The 26,930-nt window shown below is 54.2% G+C and overlaps 1 protein-coding gene and 1 long non-coding RNA gene across 6 annotated transcripts in view; one reads left to right on the forward strand and one right to left on the reverse strand.

The window, feature by feature from the left end:
* WDR48 (WD repeat domain 48) overlaps window positions 1–395 on the reverse strand; it is a 45,376-nt gene extending 44,981 nt beyond the window's left edge. The window contains exon 1 of the mRNA XM_008260280.4: window positions 268–395. Within this exon, the coding sequence (XP_008258502.2) occupies window positions 268–315 (48 nt within the window). The 5' untranslated portion in view covers window positions 316–395. The remainder of the gene's footprint in view (window positions 1–267) is intronic.
* On the forward strand, window positions 347–13,513 carry LOC103349154 (uncharacterized). 5 transcript variants are annotated; one of them, XR_007922003.2, is made up of 3 exons: window positions 347–476; window positions 9,224–9,992; window positions 11,702–13,513. It is a non-coding gene; the product is annotated as an uncharacterized lncRNA (long non-coding RNA). The 5 variants fall into 5 exon arrangements; XR_007922000.2 differs by lacking the exon at window positions 347–476 and adding an exon at window positions 2,333–7,517; XR_011379610.1 differs by lacking the exon at window positions 347–476 and adding an exon at window positions 7,673–8,479.
* The last annotated feature ends 13,417 nt before the right edge of the window (window positions 13,514–26,930 follow it).

Below are 26,930 nucleotides of genomic sequence, written 5' to 3' on the forward strand. Positions count from 1 at the left end.
AAGCCCATTCCTGCGGGACAGCGGCACCGGCAGTCGAGGAAACCACGAGCCAGCACCCCCGGACCCAGCCCAGCCACCAGATCGGCCACCCACTCCCCTTCCTCAAGCCGTTAACGCCGCGGCCCCACCCCTCGCCGCCGGCCACGCTCCACCCCCCTGGCCCCGCGGCGCTGCCCCGGCCGGCCGCAATCGCAGGCACCCGCTCGCTGCAAGCGGACCCGGAGCTAGCAGCCGCGTCCGGAGGGCCGAGAAGCAGGGATCCCGTACCTGCACTTTTCTCCGCCCGGCCGTGTTCTGCCGGTGATGGGCCGCCATCTTGCATGTTGACACTCCTACGTCACTTCCGGAAGTGGCTGCGGCCGGGCGCGTGTCCCTCCTCTTCCCCTTTGGCCAAGGGCAGGTGTAGGGGGCGGCCGAAGGTGGGGCGGCCTGTGCTCGTCGTCGTGGCCCGCGGCCCTGTGGCGACGGTGGTGCAGGTATGGTGGTGATGGAGGAAGAGTTGCTCTTGAGAGCACAGGCAGGGGCGGCCCCGGAGCCCGCGGGGCGCCGCTCTCCGGCTGCTTCCTGCAGAACGCAGGAAAGCACTTCGACGGTTAGGCGAGAGGAAAGCGCTTCAAAGGTTAGGCGTGCCAGAGCGGGCCCTGGGAGAGGCGGCAGGGAGACCCACTGATTTGACACGACGCCGCTAAAAATGCAGAGAATTTCTAAGTCAGCCTCCAAAGACTGCAAGAAGCCTTTGCAAAGGAGGTGGCTCAGCCTGCAGGAGGTGCAAAAACGCCATTTAAGTAAAAGCCTTACAGATGTTACAGGAAGGCGAGAGGACACCCCAGGTAAAATTGTGCCCAGAGACGACTTTCTCAGTTCTGCCTGCATCCATCCATCCATCCATCCCTAGGGCACACAGTGCCTACCGGTACAACTTTGTGACATCAGTAACTCAAACTGGGTGGAGTTGGAGAGGTATGGTCGCAAGTTTTTTTTTTTTTTTATTTTTAACGAATGTATTTTGTGCTTCAGTGAGGCATATCTTAGACTTTTATTTATTTTATTAATTTTATTTTTTTTATTTTTTGACAGAGTGGACAGTGAGAGAGACAGAGAGAAAGGTCTTCCTTTTCTGTTAGTTTACCCCACAATGGCTGCTGTGGCTGGCGCACCGCGCTGATCCGAAGCCAGGAGCCAGGTGCTTCCTCCTGGTCTCCCATGCGGGTGCAGGCCCCAAGCACTTCACTGCACTCCCGGGCCACAGCAGAGAGCTGGACTGGAAGAGGGTCAACCGGGACAGAATCCGGAGCCCCAACCGGGACTAGAACCCGGTGTGCTGGCGCCGCAGGTGGAGGATTAGCCTAGTGAGCCATGGTGCCAGGAGCTTTTTCCTGGTCTCCCATGGTGGGGTCAGGGGCCAAGCACTGGGACCATCCTCCACTGCTTTTCCCAGGCCATAGCAGGGAGATACATTGGAAGTGGAGCAGCCAGGACTCAAACTGGCGCCCATGTAGGATGCCAGCACTGCAGGCCGGGACTTTTTTTAACCTGCTGCACCACAGCGCGCCCTGCAGAGTTTTGTACATTATTGAAATTAAGCTGGTATAGATTCAGAGCGGTATGACTTTAGGATGTCAAATGGATTCCCCATGGTAACCACAAGGAGATAGCTATAAGATATTCACAAAAGAAAATGGCAGGGATTTAAATGTTTCACTAGAAAAAGCAACAAAACTAAAAAGATGACACTGCAAGAAATTAGGAACGAAAAAGCTAGAAAGCATGAGAAAACAAAATGAAGTCAGTCTTTCCTTATCAGGAAGTGCTTTGAATGAAAAGGGGTTAAACAATCCAATCAAAAGACTGGGGGGACAGCATGGGAAGAAACTCTAGGATCCAGGTTGCTGATTACAGGAGTCTCACTTAGAATGAAGATGCAAGAATGTTGAATAAGAGTGCAAACAGTAACCCAGAGAGCAAGAGTGGCTGTACTAACATCAGACAAAATGATCTGGAAATCAAAAAAGTTTACCAGAAGGGCGGGAGCTGTGGTGCAGAGGTTAAACCGCTGTTTGAGAGGCCCATATTCGAGTGTCTGTTGGAGTCCTGGCTTCCGGCTAATTAATGCACCTGGAAAAGCAGTGCTAATGGCTGAAGTACCTGGGTCCCTGCCACTCTTGTGGAAGATCTGGGTGGAGTTTCTGGTTCTTGGCTTCAGCCTGCCCAGTCCTGACTGTTGGGGCCATTTAGGGAATGAATCAGAGGATGGAAGTTCTCTTTCTCTGTCCTCTGTGTCACTCTGCTTTTCAAGTAAGTAAATCCTTTAAAAACTAAATAAATAAAGGTACTTCTTTTTTTTTTTTCTTTTCTTTTTGACAGGCAGAGTAGACAGTGAGAGAGAGACAGAGAGAAAGGTCTTCCTTTTGCCGTTGGTTCACCCTCCAATGGCCGCTGCAGCCGGCGCGCTGCAGCCTGCGCACTGCGCTGATCTGAAGCCGGGAGCCAGGTGCTTCTGGTCTCCCATGCGGGAGCAGGACCCAAGCACTTGGGCCATCCTCCACTGCACTCCTGGGCCACAGCAGAGAGCTGGACTGAAAGAGGGGCAACCAGGACAGAATCCGGCGCCCCGACCGGGACTAGAACCTGGTGTGCTGGTGCCGCTAGGTGGAGGATTAGCCTAGTGAGCCACGGCGCCGGCTAAAGGTACTTCTTTAAACAAAAGTTTATGAGATAAAGACATTATATTAATTATATACACACCTAATAACAGATCATCAAAATATGAGGGGGCTTCAAAACGTTAATGGAAGTGAAATTAAAATATAAATTTATCTTTTGTGCAAAAAGTTTTTGAAAATTAAGGTATACAAGGGATCTTCAAAAAGTTCCTGATGGGGCCAGCGCTGTGGTGCAGCGGGTTAATACCCTGACCTAAAGCCCTGGCATCCCATATGGGTGTCGGTTCTAGTCCCCGCTGCTCCACTTCCAATCCAGCTCTCTGCTATGGCCTGGGAAAGCAGTGGAAGATGGCCCAAGGTCCTTGGGCCCCTGCACTTGCGTGGGAGACTTGGAGGAAGCTCCTGTCTCCTGGCTTTGGATCAGCGCAGTTGTGGCCAGTTGGGGAGTGAGCCATAGGATGGAAGACTCTCTCTCTGCCTCTCCTCTCTCTGTGTAACTCTAACTTTCAAAAAAATAAATCTTAAAAAAATTCCTGAAAATCCTTATTACAAAACAACTATGTGTGGATTTCAAAAAAAAATTTTAGAGCCAAAATAATTTTTTTTAAAGATTTATTTATTTGAGAGGTTGAGGAAGAAACAGAAAGAGGTCTTCCATCCACTGGTTCACTCCCCAAATGGCCGCAACGGCCAGAGCTGGGCCAATCCAAAGCCAGGAGCCAGGCGCTTCTTCCAGGTCTCCCAGGACTTGGGCCTTCTTCTGCTTTTCCAGGCCATAGCAGAGAGCTGGATTGGAAGTGGAACAGCCAGGACGTGAACTGGAGCTGGCCCTGCAGGCAGCAGCTTTACCCACTCACTATGCTGCAGCGCTGGCCCCCCAAAATAAACTTATCTTTTAATTTCACTTTTCGGCAGACTTTCTGAAGTACTTAGGCAAGATCAAGTCTGGATTCACCCTTGCCTTGTGTGGTTAGCCAGTCATGGACACTGGGGAGGTAGGCGGAAGTAGGTGTTTTATTTGCAAAGTGTAAAGCAAGGAGTTGGAGAGCTAAGGCTGAATACCCAAGACTCCCGGAGGGATTAAGGGAAAGCAGTCTTAAGGATGGAAGCTGGAGTTGAGATGCGTGATCCGATTGCATGCAGGCCTCTGTTGGTCCGCAGTGCTGGTGGCCTTCCTTTGACTGGTCAGTGACAGGGGGGTCAGTGTAATCCTGGGGGTGCCGCGATGGCAGGGTGGACTCTGGCTTGTCTGGGGTCTCGCCATAGGCAGTTATTATGTTGTTTGCTCAGGGCCTTAGGTTCCTTAAAACACCTAATGCAAGATATTATCTATGGAATCAGTAAATGAACTCTGAGTCTTGTAATCTGGAGCCCCATGGGGCTGGCTTGACCCCTGAACCACTCCCTTAACTTAATGAGTTTATCTTTAGTAACAGGTCCAGCTCCCAGATGACCTTGAAAGTCACTTAACCTCTGTGAACTTCAGTTTCCTCGTTAGTGGATCAGGCATGACAGCAACAGTTAGCCCCCAAGGATGTGGTGAGGAGACCCTATAAACATCTCAGTCAAGTGAGAGAATATACCATGATCAGGGAGGGGAGACCTTGCTGGTGTAAAAATGTCAGTTCTTCCCAAATCTGTCAACTGCAGGTGAAAACAATTTTCAAAAATCAAGATTTTTTTTTCCAACCTACTGAAATAACATATCTTTAGTTGACATTATGGTCAAAGGCTTAATGTCCCTACTAAATAAAGAGTTCAACAAATCAAAAGCAAAAAAGACCATGGTGCAGCAGGGAAAGAGGCAAGGGCTAAAAACATGTTTAATAATGCAACCTCTTCATCTCATCCCCACAAACCACCAGCTGGGCTTCCGGTCCCCGCCCAACCCTATGACCCCTGCCCCACAGCTCCCAGGAAGTCTTGCTCCGGACCCTTCTCAGGACCCCAGAGGCTCACAGAGCAGCTCTCTGCGCTCACAGCAGGAAAGGCTCGAAGGCTAGGGGGTGTGAGTGGGGATCTCAGCTTCCCCAAGAACCCTGTGGACAACTCACAAAGTGACTGTCATGAAGATAAAAGAAGACAAAACAAGGGATGCAGAGGGGCCAGTGGCATTGTGGGTAAAGCCACCACCTGCAATGCCAGCTTCCCATATGGTTACCAGTTCAAGTTCTGGCTGCTCCACTTTCAATCCAGCTCCTTGCAAATGCACTTGGGAAAGCAGAAGAAGATGGCCCAAGTGCTTGGGCCCCTGCAGCCACGTGGGAGAACTGGATGAAGCTCTTAGTTCCTGGCTTTGGCTTGGCCCAGTCCTAGCTGTTGCAGCAATTTGGGGAGTGAACCAGCAGATGGAAGACCTCTATTTCTTTAATTCTGCCTTTCAAATAAAGAAATCTTAACAAACAAACAAAAAACGGGGCCGGCGCTGTAGCACAACACATTAAAGCCCTGGCCTACAGTGCGAACATCCCATAAAGGTGCCAGTTCAAGTAGGCTGCTCCTCTTCTGATCCAGCTCCCTGCTATGGGAAAGCAGTAGTAGATGACCCAAGTCCTTGGGCCCCTGCACCCATGTGGGAGACCTGGAAGAAGATCCTGGCTCCTGGCTTCGGATTGGCTCAGCCCTGGCCGTTGTGGCCATTTGGGGAGTGAACCAGCTGATGCAAGACCTCCCCCCCCCCCCCCCCCGTCTCTCTGTCTTTAAAATAAGAGAAAAAAAAAAAAAAACAAGTATGCAGAAACTCCTTGTCTCATCTGTGCCATGTGCTCATCAACACAGACTTCCCTTCTGCTGTTCCTTTCACTTCCGCTGGACTGCCTGAGCTCCAGCGTAACTGGAATTACTGAAGAATCTTCCATGACTTATCTTAGAGCAAGTATGAAAGGGGATCCACCGTTAAAAACGACAGTTCCCACCTGACCAGAGTGTGGAAAGATCATCTGTTGTAACCAACTCTTCCCACCCCTCCCAGTTCATGGAAGAAGTTTCAAGCTGTGCAAGAATCCGGAACTATTAGCAGATGTCTCCATGCCTGTTCACTTAGACATGAAGGCCCCCGACACTGCTGTAATGTCGGCCTCTAGGCAGAGGCTTGGCCCGTGGGACATATTCAGTACAAAAGGCCTGGTCATGGTAATGGAGGGCTTGGATGATGAACATGAGTCTGATTATTTGGAAAAACAGAGGCAAGAAGAGGCCTCCAGTCCCTTCACAACTTCCTAAAGAGAAAAAAGGAAGAAGAAAGTCTACTCCTCACGAAATGATCCACCTGCCCACTGTTGAGAGATTGTTGAAAACACTCTGGAGATTTCCACGTTCCCAAGTACAGGGAATAGTTGAGTAGAGGACATTGCTGTCAGTGAGCGAACAGTTTTGTAGTCACTACAAATGAAATGTACTGGAAGCGTCAAAGGAAATAGAGAAGTACACATGATGATATATTACTACCTCAGAATGTAAAAAGCCTTCGAACAGTATCAAGGAAATTTGCCATAACATGGTGACCAAAATGTTACATTGATTGCTCCTGGTGATAGATTGCTCCTGGACTGATAGGGTTTTTTGTTCCATACTTTTCTGTAATTACTCAGTTTTCTAAAAACCACATTTTGAACTTCTGGAGTCAGAAAAGATTTTGGTAGGTTACAAAACAAAAAGTATTGTTATTATTACCTGATTTGCAGAAAGAGAGGGACAGACAGGCAGAGATCACTTCCACTGGTTCCCTCCACACATGGCCAAGACAGATGGGTTGGGCCAGGCCAAAGTCGGGAACTGGTAACTCACTGTGGGTCACCCACTTGGGTGGAAGGTACCCAGATGTTGAGCCACCACCAGCTGTCTCCCAGGGTGCACATGAACAAAAAGCTGGAATCAGGAGCAGAACTGGAACGTGAACACAGGTACTTTGACATGGGATGCAGGCATCCCAGGTAGCATATTAAACACTATGCCAAGTGCTCATCCCACAAACAATGAAAAGGAATCCACCCTGCAAAGTGAGCCTCACAGCACAGCAGTTGCAGCAGTGGCTGATGCCCAGGAAGGAACCAGTGCTCACGCACTGCACCTGCAGCCACATCCCCGGCCTTCCCTGCCCCGGCCTTGCTCGCAGCTCACTCCAAAAGCTCACCTCCACTCCCTTTGCAGAGGCTTGGGCTATTCGCCTGCTTCGTCTTGGTTTTCTAGTTCATCCTCCTGGTTCACTCTTCTTGGATGGTGTTGGCTTTCTGCCCAATGAGAGCAATTTCTATGACTTAAATCCAAAGTTCTCACTTCCTCTACCAGGCAGGAGAAAAAAGGGTTGTCAACTCAGTGGATCAAAAACACTTACTGAATACCTACTATGTGACAGTCTCTTTCCCATGATGGGGCTACAGCAATGGGTGAGATAGATGAGGTCCCTGCTGTCCTGGAATTGCTGCCTTGGAAGCAGCTACCATAAGCAGGAACCTGCAGAGAGTAACCACACACAATTCTGGAAGAGGTTCTCAGCCTCCCTCTGGCAATGGCTTCTTTAAATAAGACCATTATATACTTGACCTGTGATGTCCAAGTGAAGCATTGCATTTTACTTTAAGGAAGGCTTTGCCTTTTCCACCCGCCCCGCCCCTCTCCCCCACCAAGCCTGACCTCAGTTTATGGATGAGGAATCTGACACTCAAATACGTGGGTCAGAGAGAGTGACCAATGAGGTCTCACGGGTTGGTCTTAGGGGTAGAATCTTGGGGGAGGAGAAGCTCCATGACTGTTGGGCTGCTGAGACAGTTGGTGCCCACGGCGCCATCTTGAAGGGAGTAGGCACAGCCAGGAGGTCAGGGCAGGCGACTCCTGGGGACATCGTCCAGCACCCAGGTACGGCCCTGCCTGATGCCACCTGCTGTTCCACTTCCTGCTTCCAGTGCTCGCTCTGCCTGCTTCATTTCCTAGAGCCACTCTGAATTGCCACCTGTTTTTTGTCACTGGTTTTTTTTTTTTTTTTTTTTTTTTTTTTTTTTTTTTGGCCCTCAGCAGCAAAGAGTCCATCTAGGGAATCAACCCCTCTATGCCTTTCATTTCTATCAAGAGGGGATCTTAAACCCATGTGACAGCAAGCAAGTGTGTGAAGAACCATTAACCAGTGGAGGGAGGGAGGGAATGGATGGAGGTAACAGAAGCTACAGCAACATTGTAGGGGGATGGGTGTGAGTTCATTCAGTGTTGAAGGACAGATGAGATGCATGGAGAGAGGGGACTGAGCGTGCTGGTGGGATGGCCACCTGCCTGCAGGCAGCCCTTTCACGAGGAAGAGCGTGGTGTCTTCAGGGACCAGGAGGTGCAGCCGGATGCGAAGGTGGCAGTTTTAGCAGGAAAGGAGCCGGGGGGAGCGGATTATAAAAGGTCTTCAAGGCACCTGGTTCCCTAAGGCACTGGGCAACCATGGACAGTTACAGAGCAGTGACGTGCCAGCGTCAACGTGGTGATGGGAAGGTCAGGCTGGAGAGGAGACAGGAAAGTGGGTGCAGACAGGGACAGAGTCACGGGAGGGACACAAGGGAAAGACAGAGCTGCAAAGAACAGGGAGGTGGGGATGCCCAAGTAGGTGTTGGTAGGTTGACCAAGAGTGAGAGCAAAGGGGGGTCAAAGATGCCATCGTAGTCCACCACTGAGAGACCAAGCAGGTGTGCAGATGGAAGAGAGATGCCTGCTCTGGCTGACATGTTCCACTCAAGGCCAGCGAGCAGCTACAGGACAAACGTATTTCCTCTCCCCTCTGTAACGGGAGAAGGACCTCTATGGTGTTTCCTCACTTCCAAGAGAAAAAGAGTTTCTATCAGGTATCTTTTTAAAGTAATGGCTTGATTTAAACAGCTTGGACACTGGACCCATGGGAAATACATTCACAGTGACTAACTGATGAAAACAGGACTAGGAACAGCCTTGAAGCTGGGAGTGAATCCCAAATTCCAGCTTCAATCCTGATTCTTGCTCTGTTTTTGGTAGGGATGAAAACAAGTTGGGAAGGGGAGAGTTACTGCTGTAGATTCTTAAACAGAAGACAGGAGGGTGTGTGAGGAGGGTACGAGCAGGCACCTCCTAGGAGCTGAACACGGAGGACCAGAGGCTCAACCCTTAACCCTGCTCTCTCAGGCATCACAAAATCTACCTAGAAACAGAGCAAGCACCTCCCAAGTTAGCCTGCAGAGAGTGGTCACATGACCAGGAGCTGGCCAATCAGTACGGCCCAGAGATTGGCTAAGGTCTGAGCGAGTGACCAATGAGGTCTCATGGGTTGGTCTTAGGGGTAGAACCTTGGGGGAGGAGAAGCTCCATGACTGTTGGGCTGCTGAGACAGTTGGTGCCCACGGCGCCATCTTGAAGGGAAAATCCACTTGAGAGGGAGTAGGCACAGCCAGGAGGTTGGGGCAGGCGACTCCTGGGGACATCGTCCAGCACCCAGGTACGGCCCTGCCTGGTGCCACCTGCTGTTCCACTTCCTGCTTCCTGTGCTCGCTCTGCCTGCTTCCTTTCCTAGAGCCACTCTGAATTGCCACCTGCTTCTTGTCACTGTTCATCTGCAGGGTTCTGAGTGTTCCTGATGGCTGGCTAAATTGTGTCCCTTGGAGCTGGAACAGGAGGATTTAGGCTAGCACCAGACCCAACTTCCTGAGCACCCCACAAGACTCCAGAATGAACACCCACGGGGCATTCACTGGAGACCCAGTGGATTCAGACAACATTTGCCGAGAGCCCGATGCAGGCTGGACTGCTCGCGTTAACCACGTGAAACCTCAGAGGATTAACACGTTAGGCCAACAGCCCGCGTCTCCCCTATGGAGGACAAAAACCAAGCCTCAGAGAAGGGAGAAGACCAGGCCGGAGCTAGCACACATGGAGCTGGACTGCAACCCCAGGCTCCGGCCGCTTGCGGGCTGGGAGACTCAGAAAATCACCTGCTTTGAAGGGAGACAGAGCGTGGTGCCAATCTCGTTCGTGAATTCTTTCTATTCTGAGCAGTGCCCTGGCCTTGCTTGGCAATGACAGAATCATGCTCATGGGCAGTCCCCTATTCACGGGGTGGGGGGGGCATAGGCTTCTCCCCACCCCCCAGCAGACCTGGGGCCAGGTCCTCACTGTGGGGTTTCTGAGACCCTGCTCCCTACAGGTATGCCAGAGGTCTTTCCAGAATGCGCAGAGAGCGCAGTGTGGAACAGGATGTGTCCGTCTTCCCTTCCTCACTTGCCTTGGCTCCCAGCTCGTGGGCTCTCTCCTCTGCATCCTGGCTCCGTGGCTGCTATAGGAAGAACCAAGCTGGAGGAAGTGGGCGGCTCCATTCCCAAAGGCACAGAGGTGAGATCTGACAGTTTGGCCACGGAAGTTCCCAGACTTCGCATGGCTGGGGGCTTCAGGCCATGTGGCAGGTGTGGCAAGGTCCCTGAGGTGTGCTGAGGGCCCTTGTGTGCAGACTCTGGGTGCACAGACAAGATGAGGCAGCCTGTGCCATAGGTGCTCACAGACAAGCAGACAGATAGACACTGCCTGACGGGAGACAGCAGGCCTGAGCTGCTTCCATGTGTGAAAGGGGACAGGACCAGAGCCCCGAGCCTTCTGGGGAACTGGTTGGGGCAGAGAATTAGTCATGCAGTCTCCAAAGCTGATTTGGTTAGGAATGTGTGAGGTTGAAGGGACAGAAAGCCCTACAGAGTGGCTAAGACTACAAAGGCATCTCAAGTGTGGTGTTCATGATGGTGGAAAGGAAGGGAGGCCCAGGGTGGGCAGCGCCAGGGTGGTCTGATCACCCAATGGTGTCTTCAGTGGCCCAGGTGCCACCCACCTCTTTACCATACTACTGACAGAATGCTGGTTTCATTCCCTCATGGCTGATGTATGGCTGCCCCTACTCCAGCCATCACATCAGCACAGTCCGAAGAGTCTATTTTCTCATCTGTAACCAGGAATATTGAAATCCCCCCGTCTTTGTGTTGGGGAGGATTCACAGAGGGGAAACTCAGGAGCCAGCCTGGAATAACACCCACGCAGGACAAGTTCCTGCTGCTGTTGTCACTGTCTGTGAGGTGAGGTGTCCCACTCACTCCCTGTAAAAGCCCAGAGTGAATATTTTAGGCTTCAAGGGACAGCAGTGCTGGACTCTGTGTCCTGGTGGCCAGGGAGCGCAAGCCACTAGTGGCAAAACCTGTACTTCACCTGAACAGGCCGGCCCCCTGTTCCAGGAGGCGCACAGTGCTAGATGGCACCCAGACAGCAGAGGGGCCCTGTAGCCCGCACACCCCAGCCCCAAAGCAACAGAGCTGTTTGTAAACCTGGCCCTGGGGCTCGAACATAGTGACCAGGGGCTCTGTTCTTTGTTGGGACCACCTGGAAATGGAGTCTCCTGCGTGACCAGGAGCTCCCCAAGTCAGGAAGGCTTGTCTCTGACTTCCTGGGCTATCAGGGCCTGTGCACGGGGAGCTACAGGCCCAAGGCAGGGCATGAGATGCCCCACGTGACTCCACTTGCCTGGCTTCTCAAGGGAACACAGGTCTCCTGGGCTTTGCTTAGCTTTCCCAGGAGCCTGGGAGGCGGGGAGGCGCTTCAGCAGGGTGACCCTGGTGAACGAGGCCTGCTGGGTACCACGCATGGCAGCCTTTTGGGAAAGGCCAGCCACAGAGTCTAGCAGAAGTGTGCAGGTCACTGGTTTGGAGCTTGAGGTGGGTGTGCAGTCTGAGAGTGCAGAGGGGCTGGTGAGGACGGTGGGGCATCCAGGTGTCCACCCCATCTTGGCCATCACAGCCCCTAACGCCGGACACAACACTGGGCCCAGGGAGGCCACTCAGAGGATACCTGCTGACTTGACCCACCTGCACCTCTCTCTCTACTCTCAAGTCACTGGAGTAGAATTAGCTGAATTAATAGATCGAACTTGCTGTTCTTTTGGCCTGGAACACTGCCCATGGCACTGCTGCTCTCCCAGTGACTTCCAGGGGTCTGAAGGTCCTTCGTCACTTTACCTTCCATGGTCCACAGCACCACTGATAGGTTTGCTCTGTCTCTCCCACTAGGCCACGGGCCCAGGAGGATGGAGACCCCGGCCTGTTCCACTCGCTGCTGGGCCCTGGTGTTTGGATCTGGCTGGCAGCAGCAGGGCCTCCGTGAGCAAGGGCGGCAGACCACAAAGACCACATCTCAGGTGGAGGTAAGAGCTGTTCACTCACTGTGGACGGAGCCCCTGCTGTGTGCCGCGCCCTGCCCTGGGCTGCCGGCACAGCGCAGGGTGAGGCCTGAGAACCAGGAGAGCAACCCTGTTGTTCTGTGGAGCTGACGCTCGAGGGGACGCACAGTGGACGGGACAGCGCGACAGAAGAGCTCAGGGCTGCAGAGACAGAGTCAGGCTCAGGGGACGGGAGTGCGAGGCTGGGGCTGCTGGGGGCAGAGAGGGGCAAGGGTGGGAGCAGAGACACGCCAGGACACATGGGCCCTGTGGCCGCCGTGAGTGGAGACACTCCAGGACACACGGGCCCTGTGGCCACCCTGAGGACTTTTACTCTGGGTGAGGTCGGAGCCACGGCAGGTGCACTGAGCAGAGCAGGGGCAGGGGCAGGGGATGGAGTGGGTAAGCAGGAGGGAGAGGTGGGGTGCGGGAAGCTGTCCCTGTAGTGGCACAGGCAGGGAGGGCGTCCCTGAGGAGGTGGCATTTGAGCTGAGCCCTTGGTTTGGCCACGTTGCTTGCTGCTGCCCAGGAAGCTTTAGCATCTGCCCCCGTGCACATGGAGGGCGCGCCTTGTCCCGGACAGGCCCACCGCAGGTCTGAGCCACCTTGTGGCCTCCTGCTCCCTTGTCACCATCATATCCCCACCAGCAGGAGGAATCAAATGCAATCCACAGAGCCCCAACCGCCTCCTGGATCAGGGTCTGGGGGGGGGGGGGGGGATCCTGATCTCCGCAGGGCAGGACCGGACAGCAGGGGGCGCCCTGCCCAGGGCCCTGACGTTATAGGACGCGGCCCCTCCTGTGCCTGCTCGCTCCGCCTCACCAGTCCTTCCTGGAGAAGCACCACGAAGCTCCTGACCCCAGGCCCCTGTCCCTCTGCCCGCCGCCCCGCCCTGAGTGGCCCTGCGCGGGGTGTGGGCCCCTCTTCTCGGGAACCGTGAGTCCCCAGCTCTCTTTTCTCAGCAGTCTTCTCTTGATCTGTTGGCTTCCGTGAATTCTCTATGAAGACACAAAGCCTGACACCGGGGCTCTGAGGGGCAAGGCGGTGTGGAGGCTCCCACCGGTGAGAGATGGGGGCGGGGGGAGAGGACCTGTGCACCTGTGTTCCAGCGCCCCGACAAGATGAACGTTTACGACACGTGCTAGAGCTCCCGCCCCCTGCACGCCACCTGCAGGCTGCGCAGGATGGGAGCATCAACGAAGCAGGTGGGCAGCCCGCCCCCCGCCCCGGCCCTGGAGTCCTCGCTATCAGTCTCTTCATCGTGGGGTGCTTGGGTCCGGGCTCTTGTCTCGAATGCAAGAAGGATTGCAGGGTTGGGACACGGGTAAAGGTCAGCGGAGGAGGGAGATTTGTTTACACGCCAGGTTGGAGCAGCGCCGGCCGGCTCGGAGGAGAGAGCTGCGGGCGGCAGCAGGGGCGGGGCTGTCTCTGCTCTGGAGGTGTGCGTGCGGGGCGTGGCTGGAGAGGGCTCCGTAGCAGGTGCTGCCGACCCTGTAGAGGCCGGGGTGTTGGAGCCACTTGCTGAACCTCCCCAGCCGCAGCCCTCTGCTCTCCCAGTCCATCTCCTCGGGTGGAATGGTTGCCATTTTGGTGTCTCCTGCAGTGAACTACAGCCACCTCCAGAGATGCCAAGACAGGGAGACGGCCGGGGTCTCTTGGCCATGTGGTTTTTTTTTTTTTTTTTTTTTTTTTTTTTTGACAGGCAGAGTGGACAGTGAGAGAGAGAGACAGAGAGAAAGGTCTTCCTTTGCCGTTGGTTCACCCTCCAATGGCCACCGTGGCCGGCGCGCTACAGCCGGCGCACCGCGCTGCTCCGAAGGCAGGAGCCAGGTGCTTCTCCTGGTCTCCCATGGGGTGCAGGGCCCAAGCACTTGGGCCATCCTCCACTGCACTCCCGGGCCACAGCAGAGAGCTGGCCTGGAAGAGGGGCAACCAGGACAGAATCCGGCGCCCCGACCGGGACTAGAACCCGGTGTGCCGGCGCCGCAAGGCGGAGGATTAGCCTAGTGAGCCGCGGCGCCGGCCCTCTTGGCCATGTTTAACGGGGGAGTTTTTCACAGTCGTCGGGCCTCTTTGTCTCCAAATCACTGTATGTGCAGGTAGCACCAGGGATGTGTAGTCCTCATTGGTGTGGACATTGGGTCTCTGGCCTTTTGCCGGTTTGAAGGCTGCAGGCAAGGTGGTAAGTTTGGCCTTTTGAGCCGAGATGTTGAGCGATAGTGCCTAGGCTTCCGTAACTTGAGTAAGGTCTTCTATGGCATACCCTGCCTTTCTAACCCCTTCCTTCGTGCAACTCCTGCATCGGTGAGCCATTCAACATCCGGGCTTTGCAGAGGTGCATCTGGTAGGTCCGGTCTAGGGGCGGAGTCTTGCTGTATGGTCTCTATGCAAGAGTGAGCTCGTCTCTCAGAGTCTTCGGAATCCAGGGGAGCAGCTGGGTCGAGGCCTTGGCGTCCTTCGAGAGTGAACCCTGGTGAGCCAAAATGGAGAGCCCGGTGTCAGTGAGGGCCCCCACCCCCGTCAGCCACGGGCGCCTGTGGTCTCTGGAACCCCTCCTCCTTGGCATGCAGTGTGAGCTTCAGGAGGCCCAGAGTCCGTGGTTTTCTCCACCGAAAGTGCGGTAGCAGCAACCGAGCATCCAGGCCATCCTGAGCTTGTTGATTAGCAAGGTAGCCCAGGGGCCACAGAATGGGCCCGGTTTTGGGGTGAGTACCCCCAGGTTGTTCCTTTCAGCTACCAGTGGGGAGAATGACTTGTCTCAGGTATCCCCAGTGCAGGGGCCGTTGTCAGCTGACCCTAAGCCTGTTGAAAGGCCCCGTGTTAGTTCCCTGTCTATTCCAGTGGGTCAGTTTCAGCAGCCTTTAAGACCTCTCTCAGGGGTTTGGTTATCAGCCTGAATCCTGGCATCCAGCTCCCGCAGCAGCCGACTGTTCACAGGACTGTTCTCGGCTGTCGCTTTGTAGGTGGTAGCCCAATACACAGTGTGGCTTCCCATGGGGAGATCCGGGTTTTGGTTGGGAAAACTTGATATCGCCATTCCCCTAAAAGCGTTAAGATCTGAATGGTGTTTTCAACTGAGTCCTCCTTGGAGTGACTGTAGGTGAGGCCATTGTCTATCTATTGTTAGTCCTTCCTGCTGGGTGCTGTGTTGGTACTCACTAGTATGCTAATAACAGATTTCAGTGTAAGGATGGCTGCCCTGAGAAAGCGCCCCTAGAGGGTCGCAGACCTGCCAGCGCCCGCAGAGGCTGGTGGGAGACAACGGCATCTTCCGTCTGGCAAGGCAGAGGCCAGGTGACCTGCTGGGAGAGGGGCTTGCCATCAGCCCCCGTGATGACACGACTCTGAGGACAGGGGCCCCAGCAGAGGAACTGGCACCTGCGTCAATTAGAAAATCGATTTTCTTACCTGCCACTTCCGGGAGCGGGGTGCTCCCGAGGGCTGCGGGAGCTGCCTGAGTTCCCAGGCCCCATCAGTCCTTGCATTAGGACACGAGGCAACCGGGACTCCTCCTGTCCCCCAGGAACTGCGCGTGAGCAGGTTTCCAGCGCCCTGTTGTTTCCAGTGGGGCCAGGGGCCAGGTGGGCTTCTCGGGTGGGGACAGTCCTTGCACCAGTGTCCCGGCCTCCCACACCCAGAACATTCTCCCTTGGGCTTCTCTGCCCGGTTCCAGTGGCTGCTGCCGTATGGACATTGGAGCCCTCTGCACTGCAGCTTTGCCTCTAGTCCTGGTCACCCACATGCTGCATCTAGCAGCTGTTCCTGGGGGTTTGGGACCCCACAGCCCGTCTCTGGAGTTCCCTCCGGATATCCCTGGCTGGCTGAGGCACCCAGTAGGACATGTGTTAGGGGCTGTGTGAGTGTATCTGTTGAATCTCTTTAAGGCCTCTCCCTGCCATCCCTGGCTGAGGGTGGATTCTCGTCCCTATGCTGTGTTACCTCCCTGACTGTCACCCAGGGAACTCAGCAGCACAGCACAGCCGAGCGCCCCCTAGGGGCCGTGGCCTTGCCACCTCTCAGACTCCCGACACACGAGCTAGTCCACAGGACCACCTTGTCCTGTCGTGCTGTGGGCCTCAGGGCAGGATGAGCACGTGTTAGCAGGAGCAAATGTCCCACGGGCCCTTCTGAAGACAGTACCCAGGTCACGAGAGTGTTGGGAGGTGGCACACAGAGCCCCCATCTCTGCCCTGCGTACGGCTCTGAGCCGTATCCCTTGGGGACCACTGTGACCCCTCTGTTGCTATTGGCGGTTCCCGTGATAATTCTCTGAAGCCACTTTTCCATTTATGTTTTTGAATGAATTCCAAATACTCATTGAGACCTGCTCAGACTGGAGTGAGACAGCCCCTGCTCTCTGCCCGGAGGATGAAAAACCTCCGTGATCCATCTTTGTGGATCCATTTGACTGTAAGATTCGGAAGAAAGGGCCATTCACTAAGGGCCATCGCCCCTCCCCCAGAGACCCAGAAGAGGAGATAGAGAGGAGTGGGGGAGGCGTGGGCAGCCCAGGAAACACTGTCCCCTCCTGGCGGCTTCCCCAGCTGGAGGCGGAGAGGCCCTGTCCTCCTCTCAGCTTGCCCAGTGCCCTCAAAGGCCAGGGTGGAGCTGGTGCCTGTTCACCTGAACGCCTTGTAGATGAGACCCGGCTGTTACACCTGCTCTGTGGTCTGCTGCATAAAGGCCTCTGGCTTCTGGGGCACACAGCGCGTGGACTTCGTACCTGGCTCCCACCTGCAGCTGTTGGCGTCCACACCCAGCTGAGCCCCCATGCTGTGACGTCAGGGCCCGTGGCACTCGGGGTCTCTTGTTCTCCACTGGGAATGTGCGGGGCAGTGGGTATGGACTGTCTTAGCTGCTTTGAACTTTGCCTTATTAGACACTAGAGTCTGCCTCCTGGGCGGGGGGTGGGGGTGAGGGGGGTGGGTGGATCTCAGAGCCTCTTCCCGCTGAGCACCTGATACATCGTAGACTGGACACACCCCTCGTCCACCCTCTCTCTGACAACCACCTTTCTTCTCTTTTTCTACGAGGTCGATGCTGTTAGATTCCCCATAGACATGAGATCAGGGAGCACTTGTCCCTCTGTGTTGACGGATGCACCTATGTACGACCCATTCCACAGTGTGTACACGTACCCAGACATCTCCCTGGACCCCATACATGCACGCAGTTACGATTTTTATTCATGAGGAATATTTGCAAATGTGCAAAGATAATAAGCTTGAGGGGGGCGGCAGTATACAGTTAAGATTTTTATTCACGAGCAGCGTTTGCAAATGTGAAAAGCTCAGGGAGCGTGGCATGACCACCCTTGCCCTTTGGGATTGCCCTCAGTTGTCCACTGACTCCACATGAGCCACTTTCCCCCAGAATCCATGGCCTGGCTGTTCGGATGGCAGGCAGCAAAGCCCTTCAGGGACGGAGAAAGTCCCCCTAGGGACCTAGCCCCAGCCATGGTTCTTGCTGTATCCCATGGGGACCCTGTTCCAGCCGTGGCTCTTGCTGTATGCCCCTGGGAACTCCTTCTAGCCATGGTTCCTGCTGTATCCCTCTGGGGACTCTGTTCTAGCCACGACTCTTGCTGTATTCCCCCTGGGGACCCTGTTGCAGCCATGGCTCTTGCTGTATCCCCCTGGGAGCCCCTTCTAGCCATGATTCTTGCTGTTTCCCATAGGGGCCCTCTTCTGGCCAAGGTTCTTGCTGTGTCCCATAGGGACCCCCTCTGACCATGGTTCTTGCTGTGTCCCATAGGGACCCCTCTGGCCATGGTTCCTTTATATCCCATAGGGACCCTCTCCTGGCCATGGTTCTTGCTGTATCCCATTAGGGACCCCCCTGCCACCCCAGCCCTTGCTGTATTCTAGAGACCCCTTGTCGGCCCTGGCCCTTGCTGGAAGGAGTGGCCGAAGTCACAGGCATCTGGCTGCCCGGCCTGGGTGTAATTGTGCGCATGTGCTCTACGGGAGCCATTGCTTTCCTCTGTGTCGTGAGCACTGCTCCTGGTGCGGAGGACTGAGGGGGTGCTACAGGGCCTGGCTGGGGCTGACCTGGGAGTAGGGGTCCGTGTCTGCAGGCTGAGCAGGTGGCTGTCAGGCACGGGGCGCCTCTGCCTGTGCACTGCCCTGACTCTTCTCCTCCCCAGGCAGCAGGGCCTGGGAGGGAAACGGGCAGGTGGGAAGACGTAGCGCCACTTGCACTTTGCAACTCAGGGGCACGGAGGAGCTCCGTGGAGCTTTGGGGCTGCCAGGGATGGGACTTGCCTGAAGCCTGGGCTTCGCCCTGATGCTGGGGCCCTTCTGTCGGGATATCTCACGACACAGCACGAGGTGTGTGGCCGTGGCACTGTCGTATTTATGCTCTGACAAGGACTCTTGTATCTGCTCTGGGCTTATAGCCCAGGCTGACTCGGACTTGCATGATTTGAGGGTCCTGGTGACAAGCCAGCGGCTCAGCACGGGGTCTTGGAGTTTCTTCCAGGACCACGCTGAGCTATCAGCGGCCCACAGTGCGGTCTAGTTTGGGCCTCTTTCCGGGGTTGAATGTCAGTAAAGTCTTCCAAAGCTTTTCCAGCCCTAGGCTGGCAGCACAGGGAAGCTGGTATTTTCCTGTGAGTGTGCACTCCAGCTGCTGCACAGGGCCTCTCCATCAAGTGGCAAGATCCCCGTAAACACGGCAGCCAGAGTCACCCCCATACCCCACAAGTCTGCATTAAAGGGGTTGTATTGTTGGCCCTAGAGCATTTCTGGAGCGCAATACTGGGAGTTCCACAAGATGTGCTGAGATCTTGCCCGTCGGAGCCCCTGCATCCCAGGCTGAAGTCAGTTTAACACTGAGGGCGGCATCCAGGAGGACACTGCCCGGTTCCACTTCCCTGTGCGCATTACCCCTGTCCATGGCAACAGTGCGTGGCCGGCACAGTCCTCCGGGACCAACTGAGGCCTGCGCTGCCAGGCGCTTGCTCGGCCACCCAGAGGACTGGCCGCTGTCTGCTGCCGAGTCCCGTGACCACAGTCTGTCCGCCCTCCCGATTGTCTTGGAGAGCCGTGTCATGTCGGGGTGATTGACGTACTGCACTCAGTCCTCTTCCAGGAAAGCGCTGAGGGCTGCAGGGTCCCTGTCCTGTTTCTGGGTGACCTTCACGGCCACCCGGGCCTGGTTAACAGATGGCAGGCTAGCTTCACTTGGCCAGAGCTGCCCAGGCCAGTGGTCCTCGGGAGCCTGGGATGACCAGCGAGGACTTCCTCATAGGAGTAAACGACCACATGCCCCTCTGTTGGGTGACCTCCTCGCTGCGCTATCTTCACATACTAACTAGTAATGCTAACTAGTTGCATGCTAGCTGTACTAACTATACTAACTAGTGAGACAAACACCAACTATATTAGCTAGTTAATGCTAATAAGTAACTTCAATACTATATGAACTACTCACACAGTAGTAATGGATGAGATTAATGATGCTATCTAAATTTTAAAAAATTAAAAATGAGAAAATAATGCAAAGGAAAAAATGGGGAAAGAAAAAAATGAAGAAGAAAATGAGAAAAAAGCAAAAATAGGAAAAAAATGAGGAAGACGCAAAAAATTTTAAAATGAGAAAAGACAGGGCAGGCATGTGGCACCGTGGGCTGAGTCACCACCAGGGACGGCTGTGTCTTATATAGCAGTGCCTGGTTTAAGTCCTGGCTACTCTGTGCTTCCAATTCCGCTTCCTGATACTGCATTCTGGGAGGCAGAAGGTGATGGCCCAAGTACCAGGGTCCCTGTCACTCATGTGGGAATCCTGATTGAAGTTCTGGGCTCCTGGTGCAGCCCTAGCTGCTTTGAGTATTTGGGGAGTGAAACAGCAGATGAAAGCGCCCTCTCTCTCTCTCTCTAACTCAAATAAATCTATTTTAAAAAGAGAGAGAGAAAAAGAAAAAAAAACAATGAAAAACAGAAATGAAGAAGTGGCAGACAGGAAAAACAAATGAAAAAGTGAAGAAAGGAGGAAAAATGAAAACTATAAAGACAAAATGAGAGAAACAAATAATAAGGACACTGAGGGAAAAAAAAACACAAAAGGATGAGAAAGAAAGAAAAATGATCAAACCAAACATGAGAAAGTCAAAGGTCAACTTCAAATGAGAAAAGGAGGGGCCAGCACTGTGGCCCAGTGGGTTGAGCTGGGGCTTTCATCCCTGGCATCACATACCAGAATGCCAGTCCCAGTCCTAACTCTTGGCTTCTGCTCCAGCTTCCTGCTAATATTCCTGGGAAGGCAGTGGGTGATGACCCAAAGTGCTTAGTCCCCTGCCGCCCATGTGGAAGACCCAGAGGGAGTTCCTGGCTTTGGCCTGGCCCAGTTCTGTCTGTTGTGGCCATTTGGGGAGCGAACCAATCCCCAGTGAAGAAGGGGTCTCTTTACCATTAGATTAATTTTTCAAAACAGCTTTAAGGGAGTAGGTTAGCTGTTTACTGTGTTGCCAAATGAGTATCTTAAGTCCGTGGTAAAAGCTGTGTGTTTTAGACAATTTGAACCTAAATCTCCAGATTGTAAAATCTACTCCGATATAGATGATAGTGTAGTCGTAGGAAACAATTCTGATGACCTACCCAAGGCAAAGAGGGAATGTTGTCAATATTTGAGGTAATATGGCTGGACAATAAATGATGGCGTGGTTCATGGTCCCACTGACCTGGTAAAATTCTAGGAGTCCTGTGGACAGGTGGAGGGAGAGTGACCCCTGGTACTGCTCCAGAACAATGTAGAACTCAGCCACTGAGTGCTAACGACCAGCCCTGAAGTCTCACAGTGTTCGTTCTCTGGGGTCGGAGGGCAGCGCAGACCACATTTAGGGGAGAACTCTCCCATCCCTGTGTGACAGGAAGGTCTCAGGATTTCAAGTGGAAGGTAGAACAGCAGCAGCTCCCCAGTGTTTGAAAGCAAACATACTGGCAGTCCAGAGGTTGTATTTTTAAAGGAAGATATGAACTCTAGACCGGGTGTTGTTTATGGGCAGGGATATGGCTTGTGGTCTCTTTGGGGGTGAGGACTCTTTTACACTAAATGCATTCCCATGAGCGTCTGGACTAAGAACTCTCCTTCCTCACATCATGTTCTCAATATGCTGAAAACTGAATTGAACTGCTTATCAGGCCTTGATGCCTACCGAGCCTTTGGCTAATTTGTCTAACTCTCCCATGGCACTAAGGACGAGAACAGCTGCCCCACAGGGGTTAACCCGTCCCTGGACAAACAAAAGGGCACGAAAGCCGCACAGCGAAATCTCACCTGGAAAGGGCAGACTCAGCAGAGACCGAGGCAGGGGGTCAGCCAGGACAAGGGCCTTGGGGAAGTACCCCGAGAGTTCTCGTTGGCTTGCCGGAAATTCTGAGGGTTGGACACATCCGTGGTCGTGCTGTTGGCCAATGGGGTCCCACCTGGTCACGTGAACTAACACATGCCTGGTTTACGGACGGATCGCCCCCGTGACCTCTGGCCTGCTCTCTCGGACAGCAGCTGCTCTGTGTGCTCTGAATGGTTGCACCTTGGTGCAAAGAGATGCGTCCCAAAGTGCCTAACTCGTCGATTCATAGTCTCCTCTGTGGGCTGTGAGGCGCTCTTTGCAAGAAGGCCAACATCCAAGTCGTGTTTTTACTGACTTTGGTCACTTGCCACAGCATAGCCTTGTCGTGCAATAAATGGCCACAAAATAATTGGAAGATTAATGGAAAGGAGTTAGGGTTCAGACGCTTATGGGAATGGTGTTTGATGCCTCCACGCACAGAGGCGTTTGCACTGCCCATGTCCCAGCTCACCAGGGAAATAATGGTGTGCTCGCTTTTGATGGTGCAGCAGCTGCCCTTCGCAGGAGAGTGACACAGACACAAGAAGCAATGATGTCCTGTAAGTAGCTCTCAGAAGGGACCTTTTATCTGTGACCTACTCAGGACAGGGATACACTTCATGTGTTTGATTGGCTTCCACAGAGGGACAGACCGATCACTGTGCAGGAAACTAAGTGGACAAACAGTCCTTGTGAAACCTGCCTGAAGGTTAAACTCCCAGAGAAACATAAAGAGTTAACCGAGAAAGATGGCTCTCGGGGCCTGAGTCGGATCTTCCAGGTGGATTCTGTAGGCCCTCGCATGTGTGATAGTGACGCTGAGTGTTGCTGCTCTGTACCCGCTGCCGTTCAGGTCTGGGCGTCCCATTTCCAAGCGAGCAGGCTTAGGGATCTAACGCTGTCAGTTCCGTGAAGTCCTGTCCGGCTTCTGCTGGCACCCCTACCCTGCTGAATCTGATCAGAGCGCACACTTTGTGGTTAAAGAAGTCCCACAGGGGGCCGGATCACAGCATGTACCACCTTATACTCCGGCTGCCCCAGGAGCCATTGAAATTCTTAGTGGATTGCTTAAAGATCAGTCGAAGCTGTTGCAGATAGTAACCACAAACCATGGCATAAAGACCTAGGGAAAGCTACCTTATCACTACAAAATGATTTGTGTGTTTGGTCTTTTGTGACTTTTCTGTTAAGGATGCTCTGATGTCAGCCTTCCTCCTCAATCAACGGGCGTGGATCCACTTTTCCTTTTGAATGTGAACTCTGTTGATGTTTGCTCTTTAGCTTGGTTGAGGAGAAAGGGCAGGGTGATTTGGAAATTGCGGTTCAAGGGGTAGATCGCGGCGGGGTGTGTGTTGCTGCATTATGAGCCTGTGAACCTGGGTTGGGGTTCTGATCGTGATTGATACGACTGAGCACTGACGGCCTCCCTCCATGCTGAGCTCTTCCTCGCAACACAAGCCGTGACTGAGCCTGGTGCTGGCTGAGAGCCAGGAGGCCCACTGCTCTGCCCAGGGGGCCCAGAGCCACATGGGAACTGCTGGCTCATATCAGGGAGACCTGTGAGTGCCCGCTGACAGCTTGCGACAACACGCAAATGCTAACTTGGGTCTGAGCCTCCCGTGCAAGGCTGACATCTAGAAGCTGAGATGTCCGGCTCCTGAGATGTCCCAGCATTCCCTTGGAAAAGGCATCCACCGCTGGAGGCTCTGCTGAAGTTCAAGGCCTTTGTCTTCCTTGCCGACAGCCAGCAGCATCCAGACCCACCCGGCCGCACCTTGAAGGGGAGTGTTTTCCTGGACCATTTGGAAGAGGTCCTCGTGGACGCCTGGTATTTGGTTCACTACTGGCTCTCTGCAATCGAGTTTCTGTCTTGTATCTGTTTTGCCCATCTTTTCCTATGTTCTTTTTGCTAGTTTTTACTTATTCTGCTTTAGTGTACATTGTAATAAACTGATGGATTCAGGACCTGTTACCTCACTCGGCTTCTCATTGGGTTAAAGGATAAAAGGCCTCACCCTTCTTGGAACAGCTAGAATCCTTGAGGTTAAAACAGTCTCTGGGGATTGGGGAAACCAGACTGTCCTGGCTGGGCCAGTGTGACAGAGGGTTGGGGGGGAGCAGCTGCCATCTTGGAAGACAGAGAAGCACTGCCCGGAGCTCAGATCCCAGTGTGACCCGGGAGGGAGCAGGCCTGGGAGGGCTCCAGGGGCCGAGGGGACTGACTCCTCCCTGAGCAGGCAGCCCTCACGCACTTCCCCTGGGCAGTCCCCGTCACCTCAGACTGCTCCTCCTTGCTCGTTGCTTGTCCGGTAAGACGGAGGTTAGGGTCCAGACGCTCAGGACTGAGAAGGACTCTTGCTCCTGCCTCTGAGGGCCCACTGGAATAGCGCAAGGTGTCTCCTTCCCTTGTTCCTCTATGCAGAAATGATACAGAGGAATATACAGCTTGCCGCTTGTTACCCCAAAAGTGGATGAGGTTAGGCATGACCCTGTGCCATGCTTCGTTCACCTAATGATTTGTTCTGGAACTTTCAGCACACCAAGAGCACCCTCTGTTTCCCTCCACAGCAAAGCTGCAGTCTGCAGGGCATGTGCCACAGTGCCCCCTTCAGGCTGCTTCCTAGCACGGGGCGGCCCCAGGGAGCCCCTCTGCCACATCCCCCACCCCCCATCCCCCCAGCCTTCCTGGTCCCCTGGTACCTACCTTGAGGCCTTCCAGGTACAGCCTCCCAGGCCAAGGCACTGATGGCCCAGGGTTCTGGCTCAGAGACGCCCCTCCCCTTGGCCCAGTCAGTGTTCCCGGTGAAGACTCCGCTACTCAACCACCCTCTTTTCCATGGGTGGGCTGGGAGGGCAGGGGTCCCAGGCTGCACCACTGTGAGGGTGATCCGCCTTCTGGTTCCTGCCACACAAAAACCCACCAGTGACACTCAGAGGTTCCACCATCTCAGAGACTTGCACACACACACACACACACACACACACACACCCCAGCCTGGCCCTAGAGAAGAAAAGCATAGAAGCTTCTGGTCTTTGGCCAGAGCCCAGGCTCACCAGGCCACCACCAGCCCCCAAGAGGGAAGAACAACCAGCAACCAGTGAGCGCCTCAGAGCTCACCCTGCACCCAGGAAAGCCTGCACAGTGAGGCAGAGGTCAGGCTCAAGGACGCCAAGTCCACAGAGGCTCCCGAGAACTCACCAAGGCCCTGGCGGTGGCAGTTGAGGGCCCCGAGGAACAGCTGAGGAAGCAGGGTCCTGGCCTGGGAGGTCCTGGGAGACGCCAAAGCACACGGCTGTATAAAGGCCATAGGCTCCCAGGACACAGCAACAGCGGGACTGAACCACACCCTGATGCCACGTGAGTGAGCTTTCTCCTGCACACCTGCACTGAGAAGGACACACACTTCCTGCTGATACCCCTTGCCCAGGGAGGCCTGCAGAAGGACACGACGTGCAAGGACCTGTCAGGTCTCTGCTACCCCTTAGCCCCTCTTCAGCCTCAGCAGGCTGCCCCCAGGTCCTGACCCACAGGGCGTCTCACTGCTGGTCTTGGACCTGGAACTCTGCCCTGAAAGGTGCCTCCTCCCAACAGCCTAAGGGCTCCTTGCCCACCCCCTGCCAATGCTCATCACCTTGCCTGGAATGGTTTTCCCAGGATTTGAGCTCACCGGGCAAGTTAGGGGGCAGCCCTGGAAGAGGGGCCTGTGGCTTCAGAACTCCGTTCCATGGGCTCTGTGAGGCAGTGACTAAAGCAACGGATGAATGAATGAATGAATGAATGGGAGGCGGATGTGTAAAGCTGAGCTCAGTGCACCCCCACGTGGTATTTCCAGAGTATTTCCCACTCCCACTTCTATTTTCCAGTACCCACAAGTCCACTGCAACCACTTTTCAAGGGAGACAACCTTGAATACAAGGACACTGGGCAGTTAGAGCCATTGCACACTTGACCTTGCACAGAGACCATGATGCACACGGCACAAACAGCGATGCCTTCGCGCTCCGTACCACAGTGGGAGGGCTCACTGGGATTAAACCCCACATGGCAGATGGCTGAAGTCCCCCTTGGCCTTCCCAGGTCTGAAGAAGCAAAGGGCTGTGCGCCAACATTCAGGAATCCAATGCACACCGGATTTTATTGCCAGCGAGTAAGGGAAGTAAAAACCTACTTGACCTCCAAACCAGATGACTTTCCTTCCCATCCATTCCCGTTCTGGTAATGAGACAGGTCAGAGGTCAGAGTGCCTGTGCGCGGTCCAGCCATGAAGCCCTGGGAATGACTTTGCCACCCGCCCAACCCTTCTGACCAGCCTTGACTGCCTGGCTCCTCCCCATGCTCACCAGAGCCAGAAACGGAAAGCAGGTACGGCAGCCCCCCGCATGCACAGAGGACCTGTTCCAGGACCCCTGGCAGATGCCTGAAACTGCCGACTGAGGGACCCTTATAATCGAGTGCCCTCTCCCTGTTAGCCGAGCCCGTGCCATGCCCTGGGCTGTGGATTTTGTGATTGGAGATGCGGCAGCAGAACCAGCCGAGATTTCCTTTTCCTCCCGCACAGCACCACCAAGAGGAGATTCGTTCTTTTGGTAGATTGAGCAACCTCAGGATAGGAGGTTTTTCTTTCTCTCTCTCTCTCTTTTTTTTTTTTTTTTTTTTTTTTTTGACAGGCAGAGTTAAACGGTGAGAGAGAGAGAGACAGAGAGAAAGGTCTTCCTTTAGCCGTTGGTTCACCCTCCAATGGCTGGCGCACCGCGCTGATCCAATGGCAGGAGCCAGGTACTTATCCTGGTCTCCCATGGGGTGCAGAGAGCTGGCCCGGAAGAGGGGCAAACGGGACAGAATCTGGCACCCCGACCGGGACTAGAACCCGGTGTGCCGGCGCCGCAAGGCGGAGGATTAGCCTAGTAAGCCGCGGCGCCGGCGGAGGTTTTTCTTTTTTAATGAAGTCCAGAACGTTTACCATTTCACTTAAAGGAAGCACTTTGCAGCTTAGTTTTGGCCCATGCAAATTGCTGACTCCACCTCTCTTGCACCTTGTGGTCCTTATTAGATAAAAAGTGTTACTTGAACACACGTTCTGCAATATCCCAACAGCTGACCTGAGATCTGAGACCGTGACTACGTGACTAACAGGTGAGTAAATACAGTGTGGACAAAGGGAAGATTTGTGTCCTGACGGTACAGTGTGCGATGGCGTGAGATGTCCTCACCCTACTCAGAAGGCTGTATAGGTTGAAAGCTACCAAGTGCCCTTTTCTGGAACTTTCCATGTAAAGTTTTTGGGCTGCAGCGGACCACAGGTAACTGAAGCCACAGAAAGAAACTGAAGATAAGGCGGGGCTACTGTAATCCCCAGCAACAAGTGTTCGGGTGCCTGCGTGTGAGCCCCTTATCCTAGAAGGACACTGGGCTCGCTGCCTGGCACTTCCATGTGGGCATCAGCGCGCATCAGCCTGGGTCCCACAGCTCCTTGAGGTGTCTCCTTGCCCCGGTGGCCCAGGAGACAAGGTGCAGAGGAGTTACTGGTAGCAGAAGACTCCCAAAGCCACTTTTAAGCTGCCTGGAGCCAAGGGCAGCCACGTGCTAATGAGGACGAGAGACCTTGGGAGCAGCAGCCCAGAGTGCTTGTTTTCTATTTCTGATTTCCACTTGACCATAGCCAGAAGAGAGAACTGGAAGGATCAACTGTGTGTGCATGTGTGTGTGAGTGCACGTGTGTGGGTGTGCATGTGTGTGTGCACATGCACG

Source organism: Oryctolagus cuniculus, chromosome 10 (genome assembly GCF_964237555.1).
Source record: "Oryctolagus cuniculus chromosome 10, mOryCun1.1, whole genome shotgun sequence".
NCBI classification, from domain to species: Eukaryota; Metazoa; Chordata; class Mammalia; order Lagomorpha; family Leporidae; genus Oryctolagus; species Oryctolagus cuniculus.